The 26,421-nt window shown below is 39.7% G+C and overlaps 1 protein-coding gene across 9 annotated transcripts in view; it reads left to right on the top strand.

Annotated features, from left to right (window-relative positions):
• The window catches only part of TMEM62 (transmembrane protein 62), a 47,731-nt gene that overhangs the window by 8,001 nt on the left and 13,309 nt on the right, over positions 1–26,421 (top strand). For 5 of the 9 annotated variants that reach the window (XM_038407961.2, XM_043517528.1, XM_043517529.1 and 2 more), the window contains 8 exons: positions 623–734; positions 2,065–2,202; positions 6,633–6,678; positions 12,202–12,343; positions 15,983–16,107; positions 16,223–16,345; positions 18,925–19,080; positions 23,422–23,581. In XM_038407961.2, coding sequence (XP_038263889.1) covers positions 623–734; positions 2,065–2,202; positions 6,633–6,678; positions 12,202–12,343; positions 15,983–16,107; positions 16,223–16,345; positions 18,925–19,080; positions 23,422–23,581 — 1,002 coding nt within the window. Of the gene's footprint in view, positions 1–622; positions 735–2,064; positions 2,203–6,632; positions 6,679–7,183; positions 7,204–12,201; positions 12,344–14,487; positions 14,534–15,982; positions 16,108–16,222; positions 16,346–18,924; positions 19,081–23,421; positions 23,582–26,421 lie in introns of those variants that run through there. The other 4 variants (XM_043517526.1, XM_043517531.1, XM_043517530.1 and 1 more) reach the window with 4 other exon arrangements.

Below are 26,421 nucleotides of genomic sequence, written 5' to 3'. Positions count from 1 at the left end.
CCCACAGCAGCTAACGTGACTGTCTAGGTGGGGTGGGTGTGCCTATGCAAATAAGATCAGCCCCTGAAGTTCTTTTCCACAACCCACCACAGCTCACCACCAGATGTCAGGGTAGAGCTCATCCTGACTCTGCTTACAAAAGTAAACCATAATTCAAACAAATTTGTTCTGTCTGGTCTTTTTTCAGTCCTGTCTAACCTAATAATTTTCAAGTGTGGAATTATTTGAATGTCTTGGTTCAAAAGAAAAGCTGCCTTCAAAATATATAAAAGGACTAGTAATCCTTTTTGGGTAGCCCTCACATTGATGAAGGCATTTCTAATTGATCCAGTACACTTTTTGTTTAGTTTGTTTTAATAACCGTCTTTGTCGTTCTTGAGATAAGACTTGTCACTTGATCTCTGCATGGGTGATTTTTAGAAATCTTTGAGAAAAGCTACTGGAAAATTATATGGGTCCTGGTATGAAACTACTAATTTATTCTCAAGTCCTGTTTAGTTTTAGATGGCTCTTGCTTTGCAAAACATTTAGAGTTGTTTCTGGCAATGATCTCTCCCTAAATATATTTTTTGGTCTCTCCGTCTGTGATACAATACCTTTATCCAATATATTCTTTCTGTAGGTATCGGACATTCACATCAGTAGGTTTCGGGATCCCAAACGAGTTCCTGACTTCGAAAAGTTCTGTTCTGAAACAATTGATATAATTCAACCAGTGCTTGTTCTAGTGACAGGTAAGCAATTCAGAAATTATATTTCTCTACCTATTGCCCCTTCCTTGGTCATACATTCAGGTTAGTAAAATGTCTAGCTTCTCAAAGTAAAATGTCCAAGCTTAAGGCATCTTAAGTAACGAAAATCAAATTGCAGCTGAAAAAACAGTTGTTAGTCCAAGAAAAGATACTTTCCTATGCCCAGCAGAATTAGCATTGTTTTAATTTATTCTGTAGGTGCAAGCAGAAGGTTAATAGTGAATTTTTAGTGCTCATCACCACTGATTGTAACTAGGTGGTGCACATATTGTGTGCATTCTGAAGTTTTCCTTACAGTTCTGCCAATGCACATCAGTCCTAGGTCTCAGTACAGATCCTATCAACTCATTCATACACAGACTAAAAAACAAGCATCAGATTTGGTGGTGGAGCTTAATATATCTATATTCTGAGGATAAAAAGAATAACCCCTGTTCAGTTATATAACTTTTTTGTAATTGTGAGAACTCATTTTTCCTTATTTGCATTGCTCATGTTCTTTTGGCCATATGTCATATCAGGACAAATAAAAGAGACATAAGCTGTTTATTTAACTGTTCTGTCACAATTATCAATATGGATCAGTATTTGTTAAATGATCTGAGGAGACTTTGCAGTAACAGCTGTATGAAAGACTCCATAATCTAAGTGCTAGCAGGGTCACTAAGTAGAGTTTGTACCGTAAATGAATATCTCATTTGTTGAGCAAAATTGCTTCCCAGACAGCTTTTTGCATAAATTATAGCAGTTCAGAAACATTTTAATCTATTTTTAGAGATAGTTAAACAATGTGCATCATTTAAGTAAAGGAAGAAGGGTGTAAAATACAGACTCCTAGGGAAACTAAAATGAAAATGTGAACAAAGGTAACAGGAGACACACCTCGTATTTTAATCAGTACTGAAATGGGCGATGGCTGATCCTCTATACCAGCAAATGTAGCAGTTAACTTTGTGACATGTTTTCATTATTTGTAATTGAGGATTCTGCCTTAGTATTTTCAAAATGTAATGCATTCTTTAAAATATTTCTTGCTTGTAGGCAAGTATGTGGCATTAAAGAGTGTTGCTATGACATGTTAAACACAAGTTTGAATGTAACTGATACACTATAGGTGGCCTGCCTTTGCTAAGAGGGCTTTACCTTACAATAATAAATCTGGTAACAAATGGCAGTAGGCATTAGAATGTGTTCACAGAAGGCCTGTCATTGTGTTGAGCATAAGGCATGTGCACTGAATGCTTGCATTATATAGCTCTTCTGTGTGATTTATGAAGAATATAGCATGTAGTTCAGTCTTGTGCACTTACAGGTGATTTGACAGATGCCAAAACAAAAGATAAACTGGGCTCTGAGCAGATTGAGGTGGAGTGGCAAACTTACCAGTTGATCCTGAAGAGATCAAGAGTCATGGAGAAAACCAAGTGGATAGACATCAAAGGGAATCATGGTAAGAGAGAGCCAAGAAACTAATAGTTTAATGACAGGTTTCCGAGTAGCAGCCATGTTAGTCTGTAGTCGCAAAAAGAAAAGGAGTACTTGTGGCACCTTAGAGAATAATAATCCCAGGAAATAAGAAACTTAATCTAGTCAAATGGAAGTTGTAGGCAACCTTCCATTTTAAGATGCTAATATTCATTAATAAACTGGTATATGTTATAACTCCTAAAATATGCTTGCCAACTGAGGGCCCAATTCGTTGAAGTCAGTGGAAGTGTTTTTGTCTATAGGGATTGTAGGATTGTGCCTTTAGAGAACAAGGAGGAAGGCTTTCCTTGCTTCTTGCTGCTGACTGGCTAATAACTGACTAAAATTTTTAAAGAAACTCATTTAAATAAACAATCACATAGCTAGGTCTAGCTCCTGACACATAGAAGGGATTTCTGAAGGAGTTTTTGAAACACTTCTGCAGTTTTCACAAATAACACCTTGACCAATTAAAAAACTAAACTACCTTAGTTTCTCTACCTCCACTTGTAAAACATTTAGTTTATGAATACTTTGTTCTCTTTGATCTTAAACTCAAATGAGCAGTCAAATTATTTCCAATGGTAAGTTAACTGCAGCAAAAACGGAAGCATATAAATAAATAAATAAAAAGGTTAAACTTTCAAATACTGACAGGCTCTCTGGTCAGTTTACAAAGTTCATTGCACCAGGGATTTTTGTTTGGTAAATGTTTCCTTTAAGTTTCTTATTGTGAGCCTAAAACTGTTTTACAACATTGAACTCCAGTAAAACAAATTACATGGAAGTGAATCTTCTGTCAGATTGTTACCAGAGTGTCTCTTTACCTGCTCCCAGTATGATAGTTGTTGCTCGATGAGAGAGAATGAATTCTGCCTTTCCTCTCATCTACTTGGTTATGTAGCCTCACAATTTCATTAGTTTCTACGTTAGCTCATTCCCTTGTTTCCACATGGTAGGAATCTTATGTAGTTAGTGAATTTAGAGATGAAACCTGATGTAGCTTTCCTCTGAGGAAAGGGTATTGGTTATATCCCTGAAAACTACAATGTGGAGTCTCAACAACTCTTCACTCTCCTGACAAGAAATTCCTTGTGAAGGGAAATTCAGAAACATACTGATCACTGATAAAGGACTGTACTGAGACTGCATGGTGCATTCTTCTCATTATTCCACAGTCCTCACACCCTGAAGGTCCCTTGTCATAATGAATTCCCTTCACTGAGCGGGGCTGGACATGTATCTCTCAGAAGACTTTCAGTGCTTTTTCTTCAGTTGTCAAGAACATTGCCAAGGATCAATCTGAGATCACCCAGATTAATTTTAATTGGTGACTAATTTATTTTCTATGTAAGGAATGAGTGTAAGTACAAATTAAATACTTAGGAACACCTGCTCTTTACCCCTCCATGTTCACATTTATTGGTTTATTCACTCTCTTCACGTGTTCTCCTTCAATCTCTCCCATTCCTACCCACTCTCCTAAATTCCATTATGTTCACTACTCTCTCCTTTTATCACTGTTTTCCTCTCATTTGCTCATTTTCCCATCTTCCCATTCATTCTCTTTTCCCTCATTCACATTCTCCCTCATCTTATCTCTGTCCTCTTTTTTCCTTCTCCCAAAATCAGCTGTTGACCAGCCATCTCTTTGTGGGATGCAGCTGTTCCTGGAGCTCTTTGCATTTGTCTACACTTAGAGGTTTTTTCTGTAAAACTAGTTTTTTTTTTCAGCATAAACTGCCTTGTGCCCACACACACAAGTTATTTTTACAGTTTTTCTGGCTTTTTATTCCACTTTAATTAATCCATTTAGGAAGTGACATAACTTCATATCAGAATGAGTTATTTCAGTATGGAAACCAATCCTAGAGTCCTGCAAGAAGGAGATTCGCCAAGACAGCCAAGAACTCTTTATATGCCCAACCTGAGCCAGACGCCCAGGCACAGACAGGGCCTGAGATGGCTCCTGAGACACAGGCATTAAGCACCCAATGTGCCATTGCCCTCGCAGAGAGAGCACTATCAGTTGTTCAATGCCTGGCAAATCTCTGAGGGAAGTGAAAGAGGACAAGGGAGGAGACAGTTACTGACCTTGTGACAGCATCCCAACAGAGCGCCAAAAAGACAGAAAATTAGAGGGAAGTTTTCATGCTCCAGAAAAAAAAACGGGAGAGAAGAGGACAGGGATTAGTCAAGGGAATATACTGAGAAAGGGACCATCAAGGAAAAGATGTTGGACATGATCACAGAAGCAGACCAATCTACTGGAAAACAATGTGTTGCTTGACTCGTGCCCAATAATCCAACCTAGCCGTAGCCTGCAGTCTGTTGAGAATACAGGATATTGGGAACACCTTTTCAAGGCCCCAGTTACAAGAGACAGTCCCTTCCCATGCCATTCCATCGCTCAAGAGAAGGAAAACAGTTACAAACCCACCTATACATTTTTGTGACTCTATCTGCATAAAGTTGTGTGAACTCAGCACTTGGAGCATGTGTGCCCTATTTCCAGTGGTTTTAACTTTGTTCTATGTTTGTTTAAATCATAAAGGCTTTTTATTTACAACTCTGCTGAAAATTTCATTGAGGTACAACTCCCCGTTAATAACCTCCATTCCTAAATAATATTATCACACAAAGAGTATTAATTTCTTTGGTCACATTACATTTTCGTCTGCTACATCCTGGTCTCAAAGTAGGAGTACAATTCCTCTCTGACCAATTGGGGCATTTTAGAGAGGCACCATCACTGGATGATGATAAAATTCTACAAGTCTCTTCACTCCTGCCTTGATGAATCACTTTCCCTTGCTCTCGTAGATGTTGTTCAAAACACAGCAAGCAACTATAACATGAAGCAGATATTTCTCAAAAGGTTCCAGCCTTGTCATATGACACCAACACCTTACCTTCATTCTTCCAAATGTGCACTCTGTTGTTGTTCTGCAGATGCTCAGGAGTTCCTTTCTCCTATTCAGGTGTCAGTAAAAGGCTTCATAACCTCAGTAAGTTGTGTCTCCCAGAATGACAGGAGATCACAACACTACTAATGTCCATAATAGTCTTTGGAGCAAAAGTCCCATTGTTTTCATTGCATAAAGTGGAAATGAATTCTAAAGATTATAGACCTTTTCTGACCATCCCACATTAGTAGCCGCTATACAACTCATAGTCCCAGTCATGCAAATCCATCAACCTTGTGTGCATTGCCTCTGTGCATTGATGTGGGTCATGCACACCGTCTTAATAGCAGCACAAACCTCCATGACAGCCATCCTGAAAATTGATCTACCAATACCAAACTGATTAGCTACTGACCAGTAGCAATTGGGGGTGGTGGGCTACTAGGTGCTATTAGACATGCATTTCTCTGTGCTGATGAGAACTCTGATGTTGGTGTTCCACCATTGCTGCTCTGTGGTGAGCTCTACACAAATCTCTAAGAAAGTAGTCTTCTGTATCCTGAACTTCTGCCACCACTGCAGGTCATCCTAGTTCTGCATTACTGTCTTGTCCTGCAAGTTGGTGATAGTTGGCCAAGCTCCACTGTGTGAAGCTGCTCCAGGAGCAGTTACTTAATATAGAGGTAACTGCTCAGTTTCATCTTTCTCCTGTAGCAGTATCCATATGGCATCATGGTAGCTATATTTGTGGCTGTCTTCCAACTTATATGGCTATATGACTGCCAGTGCATTTAGAGCTCCCACTGGCAAAGAGGGAGATGCCTCAGCATAGAAAGCTTCTTTCTGTGGCAGGCACTGCAGCTGGGCATGCATGTAGTTTAGGAGTTGTTTGCAGCAAACTGGGGTATAAATTTAGCCTGCTGCAGACTAAGTGTCCATTTGGACCTTGTTGCCATGACTTTGTATGCTTGCCATGCATGCTTGTGTGTTTTGCCATGCACCGAATGTGCGTTGACCTACCACGCTTTGTAAAGGGAATAGATTAAAGTACATTGGGAAACTATTAGTGTGTGTGGCAGCAGTTCCACACAAGACACTTAGCGCATGGCAGACTAGTGCTGAGCAGATTTACACACCAGATGGTCATAAACTAAGTGTTTGTATAGACAAGCCTTTAGAGGGAAATTTGCTGGTGACCTAACCAGTCTCCAGAGGTGAAATGCTAGCATGCTAGTCTATCACCCAGACTGGTGGTTTGAGCTTGTCAAAGGTATGATCTGTATATCCAGATGCATATATACAAAGAGCTAAAGGAGGCTACTGGATCCAGATGATTTCACATGGCAAGCAACAATACTTCATGAATTTCAATGAGAATAGAGATAAGTTACAGTCAGTACAATCTGCCAAAGCCCGCTGAGACTGCTGTCCAACAGTGAGCAATAGAAGACTCAGAGCAATAGTTGGCTTCATCTGAATAGTCTCTTTTCTTTCTCTTTCACTACAGATTCTTTCAACATTCCACACTTGGACAGCATCCAAAATTACTACAGGTATTGTTTTTTTTAAATACCTCACTGAGTCCATACATTCAAGAGTAAAGTGAATTGTGCTGTGGACAGGGAATAGTCTGTTTTTAGCTCACCTCTGCCAAATACACATCATGACCAATTGATTTTTTTACCAGCATAGGGCTCTGTTTGGTTTTAGTCTCCCAATCTGCCCCTATTAGCCAATAACATTTGAATGGGCTGGTACAGAAAGCCAGAGGATCTTTTGCCCATCCTTTTAATCTCTCCCTCCTGTATGTTTTATAGCTGTGCCTGTAGCAATGCCTGTAACAATTCTTGCCCTAACTAGGAAGTGCTCAGAACTTCGTGTATTCATTCTCTCCCAGAGCACTTGAGTGACCAACCTGTGTGCCATTGGCATTTTAGAAGGATTCCCTTATCATCCTTTTCATTTTCTAGTGTTCCCTTTTGCATCCCCAAGAATATTTACATCTGCAGAACAGGAGGGACCCTACCTGAGCTGGTTCATCAGCTCTGAGGGAGTTAAGAAAATGAGTATAGACACAGGTGAGAGAAAGAGAGAACTCTAAGGAATAAATTGGAGATTCAAGTATAAAGCTTTCAGTGGGATGGTTCAGGAAATGTACAACCCTATAAATAGCAACTGATGAAAGTCAGAAGAAAATCATTCTCCATTAATAAATAGGACGACAACAAAGCATTCGTAGGCTAGAGGTATGAAAGATACATAAGTGCTTAAACTCTGATTCTGTCAGCCTCCTAGGTAGGATCTTCACTGTTGCTAAAATTAGCCTGGGGTCTTATCTGGCTGTTGCCTCCAGGTCCTACACACCAATCTCTCACCTGAATTTAGTGATGCTTTCAACTGGGCTAGCTGGAACAGCTGGAGGATGTAGGTTAGAACACAGGTTCTAATTTCACTTGGGCTGGGAACCCACCTCCTTTGCAGTGAGAGCACAGGCTAAATCACTAGAGTGTAGATAGTCCTCCAGGGCCTTCCCACAGTTCCTCCCATATGCCAGAAGGACAGATGAGCTTTTCCCACAGTTCAATGGGAAAGAATCAGAGCAATTGAGCTTACTGTAGCACAAAAACATGGGCTATGTCCTCACAAATCTTAGTGAAACACACAGAGGATACAGCACCATTGAAACCTGGTAGCTTTGGTATGGCTTTGCAGTCTTGCTCCTTTCCTCTGGGGTAAGCCAGCTGCTCAGAACTGAGAGCAGATCATGCAGGCTACCTCTGCTGTAAAGACATTGTGATGGCTTGGGTCACAGAAACCCCCTTGGGACTGCCACCTGATGTGCTGAGACTACTTCTGAGCCCATTTTCCCTGTCAGCTTGGGATTTCAGAACCCTGCCTTGTTGAGTCAGACACACTAGCCTGCTGCAAACACAGACCCAGGTCTGGGCCACATCTCTGAAAAGCTGCAGACTTAACTGAAAACAGCTTAAGAAGTGCTCCTGTCTCTAGCACCTAGATACCCAGTTCCCAATGGGATCCAAACCCCAAATAAATCCATTTTACTCTGTATAAAGCATATATAGAGTAAACTCATAAATTTCCCACCCACTATAACACTGATAGAGAGAGATGCACAGCTGTTTGCTCCTCCAGGAATTACTTACTTACTCTGAGTTAATTAATAAGCAAAAAGTGATCTTATTAAGTATAAAAAGTAGGATTTAAGTGGTTCCAAGTAATAAAAGACAGAACAAAGTAAGTTACCAAGCAAAATGAAACAAAACATGCAAGTCTAAGCCCAATACATGTAAGAAACTAAATGTAGGTAAATCTCAGCCTCAGAAATGTTCCAACAAGCTTCATTCACAGACTAGACTCCTTTCTAGTCTGGGCCCAATCCTTTCCCTTGATACAGTCCTTGTTCCAGCTCAGGTGGTAGCTAGGGGATTTCTCATGACTGCAGCCCCCTTTGTTCTGTTTCACCCCCTTTTATAGCTTTGGCACAAGGCGGGAATCTTTTGTCTCTCTGGGTCCCCATCCCACCTTCTAAATGGAAAAGCATCTGGTTTCAGATGGATTTCAGTACCAGATGATATGGTCACATGTTCTGTGAGACCCCCAAGCTTTCATTCTTCCCGGCCTGACTCTCAGGAAGGCTTGCAAGTAAACAGAAGTCATCTATAGTTAATTGTCCTGGTTAATGGGAGCCATCAAGATTCCAAACCACCATTAATGGCCCACACTTTGCATAATTACAATAAGACTCAGAGTTATATTTCATACTTCTAGTTTCAGGTACAAGAATGATACATTTATAAAAAGAGGATGGCCACACTCAGTAGATTATAAGCTTTGTAATGATACCTTATGAGAGACCTTTTGCATGAAGCGTATTCCAGTTAGATTATATTCACACTTAGCATATTTTCATAAAATCATATGGAGTGCAATGTCACAGACATATCCTTACTGAAGGAGATTGGAAAAGCACAGAGGAGGAGAGATGATGTTGAATTCTGCTCTTTAAATTTGAGCTGACTTGTTTTTATGGAATTATTTTGGCACTGGGTAAATTCCTATTAAGTAACTGCATTTTGTCCACTTAACAGCAGATTGATATTCCCATATATGTTTTAAGCATACATGTCTCCGACCTCACCTGCTATACACCAAGACTAAATTTGGCCCATACACTATAAACTCCTTTGGCTCCATCATTATAAAATTATGTAAAGGTGCTATTATAATTCCAGATAGTCAGTTTCTAAACGCTCCGGTATTGGAGGTGGAGTGAGGGAAGGAAAAGTTTTTCATCCTTAAATATAAATTATTTTTGTTTTAGTAAATTTTTGTAACTATGTTTAGTTATCTTGCTGTTGTGGCAGGTCCTAAAGATGAGACTCCTGGTTCCTCCTGTATTGGACTGAAAAACTGCACTGAAATCCCTAAACTCTGTTAAGCATCAGTAAAAGGCAGGCTGTTATATTGGAGGATGAGGCTCATTCATCTGGTGTCCAAATTAAATAATATTAGGCTTAAGGAGTGGAGAATGAGGGAGAAGGAGGAGATGGGAGAGTAGAATGAAGGATTATGGAGGCATTTTCCTCAAATTAAACAGGACTAGGCAATGATCCAGAAGAATAGGTCTTTTGTCTGAGTCAAAGGGAAACGAATCCCCTGCCTCTGTACACTTCCAAGAAAATACTGTTTTTGTTGCACACCTTATAGTACTATAGCTTGCAGGATGTTAAAAACAAAAATAGGGGAGGGGTGGGGGAGTATGTTTTTTTCAGCATTACATGCTTCTGTTAACTGTTCAGTATTAAAATTGTAAAAGGCAGCAACTGTACTTAGAATGCAAAGATTTAGCAAAGTGATGTGATTTTTTTTTAAACTCAAGAATGGCAGTGCCTATTATTTCTCTGCCCCATGAACATAGAGGGTAAAACTCAAATCTGTTCACCATACTTTAAGTGGAAGTGAAAATAGAGCCTGCTTAGGGTGGCGATATCAAACTCCCAGATTTTTCTTATTGCAATTCATGAGGTGCTGTGTTAAGGCAGTCCTTAAAAATAAGTTTGGTAAAATAGTCTTGTGTAGTATTAGAAGATGATCATTCCAATTGCAGTGCTGATACATGCTCAGTAAACTTATTTTTAAGGTATTGTTTTTTTCTTCTCTTCAGCCTTAGCTTTCTGGCCTTTTACTTTAATTGGTGGAGCTTACAAATTCCATTTTCTGGGCGCATTAATTGAACAGAACAAATTATATTCCTTATTTAAATTGATGGACACTTTAGCCTGTACCTACTATGGGACTTAGAAAATGCCAGAATTAAAAACAAAAAACTCAGCTAATTGTAGAATTTTGCACAATTATAATTTAGATGTCATATAGAATTTATCAACTTTCATTTGAGCATCTTAATAAATGCCATTGGCTGGAAGATTGACTTCTTGTCCTAATGGAGCAAAGCACTAAAATCTCTTTCAAGAAGATGACACTTTCATCAATCTTTATTTAGAACTCAGTAATGTCTAGTGTTAAGGACACCTGTATACCAGGAAGAAACATTTATTCTGTACCTCATTTCTTTATGACAAATTAGTATAATGCCTTGAACAGGAAAATTTATTTCCATCTCTCCCTATTTTTAAAAACCTCTTTTAAAAATAAATTAATTCCAACACTTGTATTAAGTAATGTGAAAAGGAAAGGTTTCAGAGTAGCAGCCGTGTTAGTCTGTATTTGCAAAAAGAAAAGGAGAACTTGTGGCACCTTGGAGACTAACAAATTTATTTGAGCATAAGCTTTCGTGAGCTACAGCTCACTTCATTGGATGCATTTTTATTTGAGCATAAGCTTTCGTGAGCTACAGCTCACTTCATTGGATGCATTTCGATGAATGCATCCGATGAAGTGAGCTGTAGCTCACGAAAGCTTATGCTCAAATAAATTTGTTAGTCTCTAAGGTGCCACAAGTACTCCTTTTCTTTTTGTGAAAAGGAAAGCTTCCCATAAGGTCTGAAATTTAAAAAAAAAAAATCTGCTTTTTTTTACATAAGAAATTCAAGTCTTGTTTTTCCTGTGACTCTGTGGGTGGCTGGAGAACTGGTAGGATTATGATAGCACAGTAACCAGGAAAATTAAACTTGAGTGAGAAGGAAAGTTATTTTTATTCATTGTTTAAAAGTTTTTGTGTGGTGTTCTGTTTTGTTTTTGTTTTGTTTTGGAAAACACTTAACAATCCAAAAAGAAAAGGAGTACTTGTGGCACCTTAGAGACCAACAAATTTATTTGAGCATAACAAATTTATATGAGCATACAGACTAACACGGCTGCTACTCTGAAACGTAACAATCCAATACCCATTCCTTTCAGGCAATGGCTTACATTTTTTTATAGTCCATATTAGAATAAAACAGGAAAGAACTCCAGTAACATAGGGAAGACAAAAAGAAAAGGAGTACTTGTGGCACCTTAGAGACTAACAAATTTATTTGAGCATAAGCTTTCGTGAGCTACAGCTCACTTCATCAGATGCATTCGGTGGAAGACAAGATTTGACATTCCTGGTATTTCTAAGGAAGTAAGCACAATTTCACCCCCTCCCCCCCCAAAAAAAATAAAAAATCCTTTCAGGCCTTCTCTGTATACCAAAAATAAACACAGGATACAAACCCAACTTGTTTCGTCTGCACATCTCCTTTAATTAGGGTTGCAAGTGGCTCTGCTACCCTGTCATTCAGCTGATTTGCCTGGTGATGTCCTGCATTTGTCCATGTCCTTTATTTGTAAAGAGCACCATTTTGCACAGGGAAATCTTACTTACTCTGACCCTTGTTTTAACCATTTGAGTGCTAACCTGGTTTTAATTCTAGTATGTGGTAGATGGGTCAGAATGTTTGTCCTCTTTGAAGTACAGACCTTCCAATGCTGTTAGATTTTTAGAGTGGACTTAAATTCCATCTTCCTGTTGAGGTAAATGGGGAAATCTTACATTTGTTCGATATCCTTTCTCTTTTGCCACTGCTCTAAACTTTTCTGACTGCAATATTTCCATCTTGTTTTGCCAGGAGATACTCTGCCTGGCATAAGGATGGCTCTTTCCATTATGTGCACAGGACGCCTTTTGGAAACTATTCATTCATCTGTGTGGATGCCACCCTCAGCCCAGGTCCCAAGAGACCATACAATTTCTTTGGGATTTTAAACATGGTACTGTAGAAGAATTTGCATTCCAGTTCACAAGCTGCTGGTACTTCTTGTAATATATGGTTTGGTATTTGTTTGTTGTTTTTTAAAGAGAGAAATGTCTCAAACTGATGAGAGAAACAAAGTGGATGAGATAATATCTTTGATAGGAACATCTTCTGTTGATGAAAGAGACAAGCCAAGTTTTTGGGCTTCATGGAGCTCTTCCTCTGTGTACCTTGAAAACTTGTGTCTTTCATCAACAGAAATAGGTCCTATAAAGGATATTACCTCACCTACTTTTCTCTCTTATATACTGGGTCAAACACAGCTACAACAAAACTTCAAACTCTACCATTCATCTAAAAGATAGTCTTTGTATGTTAATATTGTTTTGTCTTTTCCTTAAGAAAATTAATGTTTCTTACACCATACTCTAAAAGTAGGAGAAAATGTTTTTCCCTCTCTCTCTTTTGCAAGAAATAATTTGTCATTCTGATACCAAAACGCAGATTGAGAGGCCTTTTTTTTTTTTTTTAAGGACACTGTCAAGAACTTCCTATGTTTTTTGTTTTTGTTACACATCAATGTTGGTATCAGCCCCTTAGAAGCTTTAAAATAAAAATGCTTTCCTTCCCAATTCTGTCCTTTTTGATTTGTTAAACATGTTCCTTGTGTGTTTTGTTTCTTTTTTGTTTATGTTCTTATTTGTGCATGAGCATCATCAATTATGTTGAGAATATGTGGTACTGCAGTCCATGAAGCTTATGTGAAAGATGGTCTGTATCCTAAGTATAGATATTTGGACCATTTGAATAAGATGTAAAACTGAGGTCCTGTTTCTTGTGATCATTAAAGATGCTATGGCAATATTTGAAAGAGTAGGAATATTAATCCTGATGCTTAGGTCAAATTCCAGTTCAAATAGTTGCATTTTGGTTCCCTAAATTCCCTCTCTAGTTTCTGATCGATATGGTATTCTTTTTCATTTATTCTCCTAAAATATTGTTTAGTGTTGCTATGTTCTGTTAAACAGATGTCATCTTCTGCCCCTGAGATGACTGCATTGAGTGATGAGTAAAATGTTCCCTAACATTTATCTACCCCAAATGAGTGTTGAGGCTAAGGGGTTCATGTACACATGCAAGTTATTCTGGAATAATTTAGGGATCTAAATTTAAAGCCGAAAAGCTATTCAAGAATAGTGGACACACTATTCAGTTATTCTGGAATAACTCCATGTATAGACAAACCCTAAGTAAGTTAATGTTTGTAAAGCACTTGGAGATAATTGTAGGAAAGGTGCTATACCAGTGCAAAAATAGAGTATTATTGTTCTTATTGTTTGTTCTAATTAATGCTAGATGCAGTAACTTTGCAGGCAGAATTCAAGATGAGACTGTTTATTTCCGAGTCTGATCTCTTGTCCTTGACTGCTGTGAATCAAGCATGCTTTTACTTATGAGCAAGCAAATGGGAGTAAGAAGAGTATCATTTGCAAACATTTGCACAAAACTGTTGGATGGAGAAAAAATAGGTAGTTCAGGATCAGTGGACATCTGTCGCTATGTATCTATGATTTTATCAGTGACTTGATTGTACACCTGGGGTTTTTAACATGGGTGCAGAAAATACACAAATCCTTCAAGGCAAATGAAATATTAGTTGTAGCTACTAAAGCATTGTTATGCTAACATAGTTTGACATCCAGAATTCATCCCATTTTTGTATGATTATAACTCAGATTCTCCCCTCTCCGCTCATGTGTTGCAACATTTACCTTCTGGTGAGAAGGCAGAAGAATATGTTGGCTGGACTCCCTGAAAGGGCACTTGCAAAGGGGGAAAGCCAATGGGCTTGTGCCCTGTTTTGTTTTCTCTGACTTTTTTATGTTAGAAATTGAGGTGTTATCAATCCTGGAAGTCTCTCTGAATTCTGATAATTGGGGAACTTGTGAAATTTTATCACAAGAGTCAAGAGATTGAAAGCTGAACAACTGAGGGAAAGGAATTTTAGTCACTATTTAAAACTTTTTGTTTAATATTTTAACTCTAATGTCAAACATTTTGGAGAAAGAATGTCTTTGTTAAAGATTCAGCACCTATGCCCCTTCATTTAAGGCGTTAGAGCTGACAATGCACATTCTCTGAGCCCTTTCGTCCCTATAGTAGGTCCCTGGCAGTACCAAAGTTGACCAGACTTCAAACTTCTAAGGTAAAAAATAAGGAGATTTAAAAAACCAAACCAAACCCAAAGCTTCTATTTTGTGTCGGTTCTTATACCACACACATCACCATTGTATTTGAGCACTTTCCAGTACTGCGTTAAGTGATGTGACTAATAGCTGTCATGTCTTTGTTCTCTCCCCAAATAGAGACTTGGGTGTTTTTTTAATAAATATGTATTGCGATGTATTTATCTTGGAGGGGTGAGTGATGAGGTTAGTGATAGTCCTTAGTTTCTGGAGAAGTTCATTCCACACTTTCAGACCTATTCCCAAGACACTTCCCCACATAGAAAAGCTATGGAGAACTTTGAAGATAAGGAACAAGACCTTTAATTTGATTCAAAATTCTATTGGAAGCTAGTGTATGGAGTGGAGAATGGGTTTGATGTGATAATGGTAGCCTGTGTTGCTAAGGAGATGCTCTGCAGCTTTCTTTACTAGTTGGAGTTTCCTAAATATTGAAAGTTTTGTGCCTAGGTATATCATATTGTGGTAGTATAGCTGAGAGGTGTCAAAGATATGAATAAATAAAGCCAGTTTTTCATCTGTTGGGATGGATCAGAGTCTCCTAGCCAATTGGAGATGATAGAAGGCATTACTTGTGGATGCTGCTGTGTGAGAGCTTTAGCATCAGTGAGGAATCCAAGTGTAGTCCTAAACTATGAAGTGAATTGGCCAGTTGCGGGTGAGTACTTTCAACCAACAGAAGCAGCAGTGCAGCTGCAAACTCTCCAAAATGCTTTCCTTTATCCATTAGCATCACTTCTGTCTTTCTTAGATTCAGCCAGCTGCTCTTCATCTATGAGCTGATCTCATTTATATTATGGGCCATCTTGGCAGTAGCAATATGGTTGTGTGTAGAGAATAGGCAGAGCTGTATGTCATCTACATACTGCTGACACTAGGGTCTGTTCACCTAATGGCTATGTGCAGATGTTGAAAAGGACTGGAGAGAGAATTGATCTTATGGGACTCCACAAGTGAGGGTTCTAATGGTGAAAGTGTAGTTTCCCTTCACTGCTTTTTGAGTGTCTCTCCAGGAAGGATTCTCACCATTTTAGTACATTCCTCTGGACTTCTGTCACTTCTCTCAACTTGCATGCCTTCTTTACCCTGAAGCAAAAATGGGCAAAAACCTCCTTGGGGAAAAAAAAATCACATACAGATCTTTATGCTGCTTTTGCCACTGCTCAAGTGAAAGGAGTACTTTGAGTGCTATGTAGCTTTGTTTTCCAATGTCTGATCATTTTATTTTGTTTGAATTGGGGGATATTGACAGAAGTTCTTAAAGTTACATTTATGTGCATGCTTCTGTAAGAATTTAAAAAAGTACTCTTTATAGTTTAAAGGTGATTTGTGGTGTATGTTGTTTGATTCTTGGATCCAAATAGCTTGAATGCTAATGAAACGCCTTTTCAATTTGTCTGCCATTTCAGAGTCAGATGGAAGAGCTATCTTCCTTGGCCACAGAAAGTCATCATAGCAACCAAACCATCTGGTTTGGCCATTACCCCACTTCAACAATCATCTCCCCATCTCCAGGAGTACGAATGGTAATGAGGTAAGATCTCTCTCCTCTTTCTGCATATTTCCAGCATTACCCCACTTCAACAATCAGCTATCCTGAGGTGGCATTTTCTTCCCAGTAAAATAATAATCATATTGTTTTTGACTAGCTCTGCCACAGCCTATTTGTGTGGACACCTTCATACACTGGGTGGACTGATGCCAGTCCTGCACAGTCGGCATCCTCAGGGCACTCTGGAACTGGAGCTGGGAGATTGGATGGAAAATAGGAAGTAAGTAAACCCCCAGTGAAAAAGCAAATGATATACATAAACACTACCTGGTGAAGTGGTGACCCTTTCTTTTCATTCCTTGTGGAGAGGTCGGCAGACATGATGTTGCATTTGCTGTTGCATTAGCTCTTATCATTAATTATTTTGAAAAATACCTTCATATATAACACTGGGAATTTTTCCCCTATGCTAACAGTTTGAAATAATTATAATATACTATGCCAAAGAAACATTTTTCTTCACTGTATTTCCCTTATTTTGTATATTTAGAAACAGAATACAGGAAATCTAAATAGTGTCTATCTGTATGTTCAGTAACAAATTGCTACATGAGCTATAATTAAAACATCAGTATTGGTATTTTAAAATGTCATTGCTTTGCATCAGCTCTGTTCTGTTCGCGTGCTTCAAAAACAAAAATAGTCTAACTGATAAGTATAGCATCAGTAGACTGAAATGTAGTAGATGTTGCAAGGAATTCATGTGATCTAGTGGGTTGGCATCCTATCCTTTAATCTCTGGAGGCTGAGGGTCAAATCTGGATTAAAATCCCAAATAAAAACTATGTTAAAACAGTGTTACAATTCAAACTAAATGTAAGTAATTTAGGGTAAGACACATTACAAGATGTAACAGATTCCCACTCACTGCTAGTGTGCCTCCTCATGTCCAGATCTGGGAAAATTAGCTCTCACAGCATGGGGTGCCCCTTCTGCTTTCTCTGCAGTACTTACTCTTCTGGTAACTTGGCCTTCCAGCCAGGTCCCCATTCAGTCCACCCCTTCCAGGGTTACAAAGTAACAAACCCAACAGGACCACTGTCCAATGCCTTTCTGGATGTGTTCAGCCCCTGCTTGGGGCTCTTTGCCGCTATACCAGTGGCTAACATGGGAATTGGGCCCACCTACTACACTGGGTTCTCGCCCAGGGACCCTGTACGCAGCAGTCCAGGTCTTCTCAGTCCCCATTCCTGTTGGTGTTTCCCTGGGTTCCTTCCTACCCAGCTTTTCTCACTTCCCTTGCCTGGTTCTGGGTTTACCACAGGAGTCTACTCTATTTCCCGTGACTACTTCAGCCCCTCCTAGCCTCTTGCTAGACTCCTTACTCCAGGACAGGATCTCAGGGTTTACTCTCCCCCTGGACTTTCTTCTTGACCTTGATGACCTTGCTCATCCCAGGGAGTGACTGGAGCCCCTTCCCCTGCAGCCCCCTTCTGCTTTCAGCCACCTGGCTTTAGAGTCTTGTCCCAGCCCTTCTCCAGCTGGGCTTGACTCTTAAATTAACCCTGGACCTCCCTCTCGCTTGTGATGCCAGGTAACCTAATTGGCGTTAGGGTTAATGAGGGCCCGCATCAAGGATGCTGTGGGATGCACACCCTGTCATGCAGGGATTTTGTAATTATCCCAACACCCAATCATTATAAAACTGAGGCAATTCAGAGATCAGGTTAATTTTAAATGAAATCTGAAAATGTTGAGGTGTGGAAATGCACAGTTAAGGTGCCCAAACAACCTTAACTTTGTCAAGTAGTGACACCATGCAATAACAATATAATTAAAACATGTTAGTATTTGTGGTCTCAGATTAGATTTAAGCTAACTTTTAAAGACGCAATGGATTTTCTCTTTTTTGTTCTTACCCTCATTGTATTGTTGCAATGAAAGGTGTCCTCTTTCAAAATGGCCACTGCCTACCATTGTTCCCAGTGAGAGTGAAGCCAGCAGCCATCCTCATGAGCAGCCTGTGGCCATTTCAGAAAGGTGTCTAACTGTAGGCAAGTTATGACCTCCGTCCCATTGAGAGCAACAGGAGATGGCAATTGTTTTGAAAGGGACAGTTTTACATAGAATTTTCTGTAGTAGAACATAGTTTGTCAGATACTGCTGAAGAGGAAACTTTCAATTATGAAGAATGGGAACTCGGGGTGGGTGGAGGAATGAACTTTAATCATGTGGGGGGGGTTTAAGTCTTCACAGGTAGCCTACGCACAAAATTTCAGTGAGTTTTAACTATAACGGAAGTGTGAAGCATCCACCTTCGCCTATTATTAAGATAATTTGTGAGACAGAAACTGTGTGATATGGGATGTAAATATCTCAAAAGGACCCATTTTAATTGTTAAATCCTAAACTAACCCATTGATTTGAAAATTATCAGAAAATTCATTCTGTGCTCAAAAAGTAAATGCTGTGATTTTAGGGAGGATAAGTGTGGTTGTACAGGGCCTAGCACAGTGGGTTCCTTGTCCATGACTAGAGCTCTAAGTACTATGTTAATACAAATAATTAATAAGAATAATTCTTCATACATAACAAAATGGTTGAATGCCTGCTACAAGATCAAAACTCAATTCAGTCTTAACTATGGGACTGCACATGGTGCTTCCACAATAAGTAAAATGAATTTGAAAGTCTCAGTCTAAAAACTGTATCACCTGCTACTCATTCCACACACACAGACAAAAATTGGAAAATAAATGCATCAGTCTTATTTAAAAGCTTTGGAACAATTTGTGAATTCTCTGCCCTTACAATAGCCCACATTAACAAAATTGTCTTGTTTTAACTTCTTATAATCAGGTATCGGATCCTTGCATTTGATCATGACCTCCTTAGCTTTGCAGATATGAACTTTGAGGAATGGCCAGCTGTTCTCATCACCAACCCCAAATCGTTACTTTATAGCAGCTCTACTCATGAACCACTAGTGAAAATTCTTCACTCCACCCACATCAGGTATCCTGGGGTCTCCTGAAACTTTCAACAAATTCTTTTGCAGTTGGTTGTTTCTCTGTGACTAAATCAATGTAGATGTGTCTATATGGGTATGTCTACACTGCAAAAAAACAAACCAACCAACCCGTTGCGAGCCTCAGAGTTCAGGTCACTTGACTTGGGCTCATGCTACAAGGCTAAAAATAGCAATGTGGATGTTCCCTTTCAGGTTCTGAAACCTGGTGACGGGAGGGAAGTCTCAGAGCCTGGGTTGCAGCCTGAGCAGGAACATATACACTGCTATTTTTTGCCCTGTAATGCAAGCCCCGTGATCCTGAGTCAGTTGACCTGGGCTCTGAGATTTGCTGCCATGTTTGGGTTTTGGGTTGTTTTTTTTCTTCAGTGTAGATGTATCATAAGTTAACATATGTTCATTCCTCTCCAAATCCAATTCTCTAGAAGGTTATTGTATGATAAAAGCAGGCTATATAGAGCCACATTACATTTGCTTTACTCATGCAAGTGTTTCCACTGAAGCTGATGGAACTGTTTGTGTGATCAAAGCAGGCAGAACTAGGCACATAATCAGTCCTTTATAATAGTTGTTAATCTCTCAGTATACCACTGCATCTACCAATTTCAGTTTTTATATTTGCTTATATTCATCTAAGTGTTTCTGTGTGTGTTTATGCCTCTGCTTTCATCAGGTTTTTTTAGCCTGCATCTGCCTATTTTCAATTTTTTTTATATTATAAAAAAACCTCTACTTCTGCCTATTTCCATATTTATGTATTTTTAAACCTCTACTACTTATTTCTATTTTTATTTATTTTTAAATTGTTAATATGGCTGGATTGATAAGAATATTGAATAATACAGTTTGTTTCCTGATTATTCCTGTTCTCCTGGGCATGCCCTTTCCAACTTCCTCCACAGACAGACAATTCTCTTAAAACATCCATAGTTATAAAATGATAATGTAACTGGGGCTCCTGAGGGGAGTAAGTACCTTCATAAGCTGTTCCCTGAGAGAGTGTGCACACCCCAAATGATGAGGAGGATGTGGCTCAGTATCTACTTCCCTAGAAGCCTTTTTAGAAATTAGAAGGAGGGCAGTGATGAGACCTTCTCATGGGGATCCGGTATACCCTGTTGCTGCTTCCTCTTGGGGATGCAAAAAAAAAAAAAAGGCAGGGGGAAATAAATGGTTTAATCTCTAATTGCCAGTTATCCTCCCCCCCCCCCCACACACACGGTTCTTGGGGTACCCAAGACTGAGAGTCACCTTGTTTACCCCCCACCCCTGCCTCTACCACAAGGGAGATTTGCTTGTGTTTAACTTGGTGTCAACTCTCTGACACCACCAGTCTGTTAGCCACCCAAGCACTCTCCTCTGGGCTATGCCAACCCTTATTCTGCCTTGCAGGTTAACAATAGATGTACCCCAGTCCTCGAGCACCTTTGAAGCATTCCTCTGTGGTGTCCAGTCCCTTATCTACTGAACCTCATAGGAATACCAGGTCTGCTGTCCCCAAGGGAACAGTGTATATACCAGCTTGTATGAATCAACTCAGGATCAGCACCTTGCTAAATATCATAACACTGAGATATATCTATAGTGAAAACATGGATAAGTTTATTACCAAAGATTCAAGAGGTATTGAGTAATGATAACGGAAACCAAAGGTTATATATAAAACAAAATTATAACATGCTCTCTAGAGAATAAACTTAACAAGCTAACCTCCTTTCTAAAGAAGTTTACCTCACCCCCAAAGTTCTCTGCAGCATTTCAACCAAGTTGGTTGAGATCCTGTTTTCATAAATGTAATCAGTACTTACTTCTTAGGTGCAAGATAAAGAGGTGGTTTTTTGCCTTCTACTTATATTTACTGTTCTCAGAGTCAGAATAACTATCCATGGATTATTTTTCCTATGTGCTGCTTCCTTGTTGATTTCACATCTCCCTTTTGACTTTATATGTAAATAGACATTCATTGTGTTAGTTTACAATGCTTAATTTCAGGTTTCAGAGTAGCAGCCGTGTTAGTCTGTATTCGCAAAAAGAAAAGGAGTACTTGTGGCACCTTAGAGACTAACAAATTTATTAGAGCATAAGCTTTCATCCGATGAAGTGAGCTGTAGCTCACGAAAGCTTATGCTCTAATAAATTTGTTCGTCTCTAAGGTGCCACAAATGCTTAATTTGCATCTCAACAGAGAGAGAAGTGAATAAACAACTCTTGCCTGACAGAAAACCTGTTTATCAACTCTGCCTTAACACAGACTTTAAAACTCTTTGCATAGTATCTGTACATACATTTCTCAATGATATTAATGTTCACTGAGATCCTGGCTTTCATTTGACACCTCACATGACATTATTTGGTGAACAAGAATGTACGAACCAGATTCAGGACATTCCTGTAACCCCCCTTGCCAGGTGGCATTAAAGGTTTCTTGGGGGCATGCACATGCACGTGCACGCACACACAGAGATGGAAATGTTTATAACTTCATATTAGGCAAGAATATAGGAAAATTAACTTTGAAGTGGCAATAGAAATAGGAACTATGAAAAGGTGTTACACCTGCTGAAGTTTCCAAAGCTGTATTTCATCTTAATTTGGTGAAAGCACTTGAAGTAGATAGTTTTACAGAAGTTTACAAATGCTTCCTTGCCAAAATCACTACAATCTTACGAAAACTTTCAGCTAGATCATTGAAGAAGAAATCTCTTCTCAACAGTTAACTTTGTCTACAATCTGTATTTTAAAAACAAACTAGAGATCCAGTGAGATGTGCATCTTGTAGTATAATCTCCATGTTGAATCAGGATTCTGACATTTGCATGAAAATTGTAGTCTGAACACTTGAGGAAGTATTAACTTGTACATTGAACTTAAGCAGACTTTGTAGCAGAAAGTAATTTTAGTCAGTATTCATAAGCTAAATAAAACAGAGGATTTAGTCAACAAGAAGAGCTATCTGACGTTTAGACTCTAGGATCTTTGATAGGGTGGAGTGTGGTTTCCTCTTAAAAGTACAAAAATATTTGAATTTGGCTCTTTATTTAAATCACGTATAGGTAGAATTAGGACATACAGAAATGTGTGGCCCTCTTTGGTTAGGAAGGAATGCCCAGACAAAGCTGTCCATTCCTGCCCCCCTCCAATTATCCGATCCTGTTAGAACCTTTCATCCAACTAACTCAGTATCATCCCTACAGTACCTCATATATTAACTGGTGGAAAACACAGCTGTATTTCACCATATGTGCATGATAGCCTACTTCATTTGAGAGAGCCCTACTCCACTTTGCCTATTGCATTACCAGAAATGAAAGAACTTGGAAAGATTTTAGAGTACAAAATTACCATGGGGGAAAAAGCAAACTGCGACACTTTAATTGAAATGGCAACAGTACTGAAGGGAAAACCATTAAAATAGCCTCCTCTTGTTTAAGATACTTGGGTGTATAATGTTTCTCATAAAATTGAGCTATATAAATCAAATTATTCTACTGCTGGGTGAAAAAAATAAAAAGAACTTTTAAAAAGAACTGACAAATGTCAGCAAAATCTCTATGCATGTGTGTGCGTGTCCACCCATGTCTGCCAATTGTGGTATGAAATATTTGACATAAATAGATCCCCTTTGCTTTTATCTGGTCTAGCTAAGTCCGTTCCAGTTAGGGTGCTGGGCATACTTATAACTTTATCAATTCTACCGTCCAGTTTTGCACCATCTGACCTTGGCAAAGGTAGATTGTAGACAGAGTTGAATACAATAAAAAAAGCCTCCTTTCCACAGCATCTCTCCTAGGGGGTGCCAGTATAGAGAGTCAGAAATCCAGGCTGAGAATTGCACTTGAATCTCTTGCATGGCATTGTGCTACCAGTAAGACATCAATACAGACTTTGGTTAAATTTTTATTTCAGTAAAAAGATATTTGAGGAGATCATGTGAATTGATGTCATATATAGATTCAGCAGAACTACATATACTATGTGTATTAACGGTTTTGTTAAGATTTTCTTTTCTCTATTAAAAAAACCTTCTTCTCCTAGACTGTTCCCACTTTTTTAGGAGAGGGCTGCCACATTCCTTTTCACTCTTGGCTCCCAGTAAGTTGACGAGGATGATTGGGGTATAGCTAAGGAGGGTGTCCCACCTCTTTTGTAAATTACAGCCAGGATCTAATATCTCAAGGATTTCCCACAATAACTCCAGCTCTTCCCTTTTTTAATCCTTTGAACTTTTAGCTATTAGGAAGTATAACCTAATGACTTGTCTCCAAGGGGTAATGACAAATGACCTTCCTGCAAATCTCACGATGAACCTGTTTGTTTTTACTACTTAGAATTTTGGTCTTCTCTCCTTCTTTAATCGCCTCTGTGAAGGTCAGTATCGATGGAGTTCATTTGGGGGATGCTCATCATGTGTCTGGTCCTCTCTACGTACTGAAGTGGAACCCTCAAAACTACAGTGAAGGATTACATCACATAGATGTGACTGTCCAGGTGAGCTGTCTACTGGCATTCATTACTTTAACCTATAATGCCTTGACCAGCAGTTCTCAGCCTGCGGGTTTGCATGTGACCCAATTAGCACACAGCTGTGACCCAGTTCAGCTGTGTGCTAAAGGCTGTGTGTTCCCGGCTGCCCTGCCCCACAGCGAGCTCCCACAGTGGGCTCCTGGGTCCGGGCTGCCCGCTGCCCCTGGCCCTGTGCAGCAGGATCCGGGGTCTGGGTTGCTGGCTGCCGCTCATTGGACTCTGGGCTACCACGTGGCCCCATACAGCAAGGTCCGGGGTCCTGGCTGCTGCCTGGCCCCGCACGGTGGAGTCCAAAGTCCCGGGAGCTGTCTGCTGTCTGGCCCTACATGGCAGGGTCCTGGCTCCCGGGTGCTGCCCGGCCCCACCCAGCGAGGTCTGGGGTCCCGCCTGCCACCCTGCTCCACCCAGTGAGGTCCAGGGTTGCAGTAGGATCCGGGGTCAAAATCCTGACTGAGCCCCCCCGGCCCTGCACTGTAGGGTCCAGAGTTGGGACTGGGGTTGGGGTCCCTGCCTCATGTCCAGCTCTCCGCTCCAGGCCCCACTCTATGTTGGGGTCTCTGGGCAGAGGGCGCTGGCCATAGGAGGTTGTGCGGGGGGGAGGTTAAGTGGTGGGCATTGTGGTTCTCAACCTGTGGCCCAAGTAACATTTTATGGGCCGCATATGCCGCCCACAGTGATACATAGGTTAAGAACCACTGTCCTAGACTATCAACGTACTGCCTCATGTAAGTAGGGATGAGTTTAGTTTAAATAAATATTCATACTTCCAGTTTTGTCTGCCAGGCAGCAGAAATGGAAATCAGATTTATTCAGTGAAAAAGTCTGAATCCCTAATATTGAGACTTTATTTAAGGGTATGTACAAAAGGATTTAAACTTCAAACTGAAAATGTATTGATGTCAGCTACAAGGGGAGATCAGATCATTGGTAAACAAGGTTTTTCAAATCACAAGTGCTATTTTAGGATTGCCTCAAAAGAGGGGCACTCTAACTTGGACAATAAATATGTTAATGTGATGTTTCTTCAAGCAAATTTTTAGACAGTTAAGAAAGAGGCAGTTCCTTGCCTACTAAGGGCAAGGATCCAAATCTCGAGGGCCTTGGAGATGAAGTTGTAGTAAACTGTTTGTTTGGAATTCATCTAAAAATTTGTCAAAGGCTAACACCTAACATGTTTTTTATATCACAGAACACCAAATCGTTACTGACATTATGTTGTTTGAATATAACATTGTGAGGAACAGTTCTCCTTTTGGCAGCTGTAGTTTAGTACTGTGCCTTTAAGAAGCTCTAATAGAAACTGAGCAAACTCTTCCATCTTTGTATACATTTATGCATAGAAATCAATAGTATTGAGAAAGTCAGTTTCTATCTCACTATGACCATGCATTGCCTAGCCAGACAGCATTTCTGTAGGGCAGAAAACTCTCTTCTTTAAGGGAGTCAGACTTCAGATTCTGAGATTTTAATGGTTAGGGTAAGTGTACTCATCCATATATGTAACTTTCTCTGTAACACAGCAAGATAAGGACAGTAAGGATTTTCTGTAGTCAACTTGCTGTTCTGTTAATGTTGGACAGTCTAGCTTGTTCTTAACCTTTTATTTTTTCTTCCTAAAGAAAGCATTAAAATTTCCGAACTGATTCTTCTCAAATGAAGCGGGAAAGCCACCATTGTTACAGGGCTCATTTGCAGAGTGCCCCTTGTGGCTCTATAGGGCACTACTCACTCTGTCACAGGACCTCCAACAATTGGTTGCCATCTCTCATGAGGCCCACTACAATGGTGCTTTAGCCCTCCAGCTAAGACAAACACACTTGAACCTCACCCTTTCCACAATACTTGCATCCAAAAATAAAGAAATGCTTCAAACTCAAAACCACCCGATGAATCGTCAGCAGGACCTCACCCTTCTATGCATGTCTTGTCTTCATGCACTCTGTCCTTTTGATCAGTCTCCCTGGACCTTGTCGTCTCATCCACCAGGAGACTCGTCCAGGCAGCAAGCTGTCTCAGACTCTTGGCTGAAACTAAACTTTCCTCAGCATGGGACAAGCCAAACTCTATTTTTCTTGGCCAGCTGTGATCTGAGCTGGGCCTTCTCCTTTTAACTCCCACCTCCACAGCTGATATCTGCTGCAAGTGTAGTTGGGTAGGGCCCAGTGGGTCTACAAGCTTTCATTAACCCTCCTCCTTGCCAGTGTGGGACCTGTGTACCCCATTACACATGTGCACAAACACTAGATAACATGTAAGTAGGGTTGAGTGGGACTGGCTATCTACCAGTAGTACAGTGTGCGAATATATGCATTTACCACCATTTTAATAGGATGGGGCTGTATAAAAATGAACTTGTGGTCCTCTCCAGTCATACATCACTAACACATCCAGTAACTGAATACTCTGAAAAGCTAATGTCCCAGTGGAGGAGCAGAGGGGTCAGGTTTTAACTCTGATTATTTAGCTGGAGAAAATGTGAATTCTTATAATTTTGTCTAATATTTAATATTCACAATTTTATGAGACTGTTCAAAGTTTAAATCCTTGTGATCACACCTATATTTTAAAATGTACTACATACTCCTGACAATTTGAAAAATATCCTATTTATTATGTCCTGGGAAACAGGTTCTCAGTGCTACAAATGTACAAATAAAAATCATGGAATTATGTTGAATGAATATACTAGCAGTACTGGGAAGAAAATGTATAACTATACTCTGGCTTATAGATGAGAGCACAGCAATTACAATTTAGTTAAAGAAAATATCAAAAAAAATGGAACACAACACAGCCCCTAGACT

Source organism: Dermochelys coriacea, chromosome 6 (genome assembly GCF_009764565.3).
Source record: "Dermochelys coriacea isolate rDerCor1 chromosome 6, rDerCor1.pri.v4, whole genome shotgun sequence".
Lineage (NCBI taxonomy): Eukaryota > Metazoa > Chordata > Testudines > Dermochelyidae > Dermochelys > Dermochelys coriacea.
The sequence above is the reverse complement of the archived record's forward strand: the minus strand, read 5'-3'. Positions and strand labels throughout refer to the sequence as shown.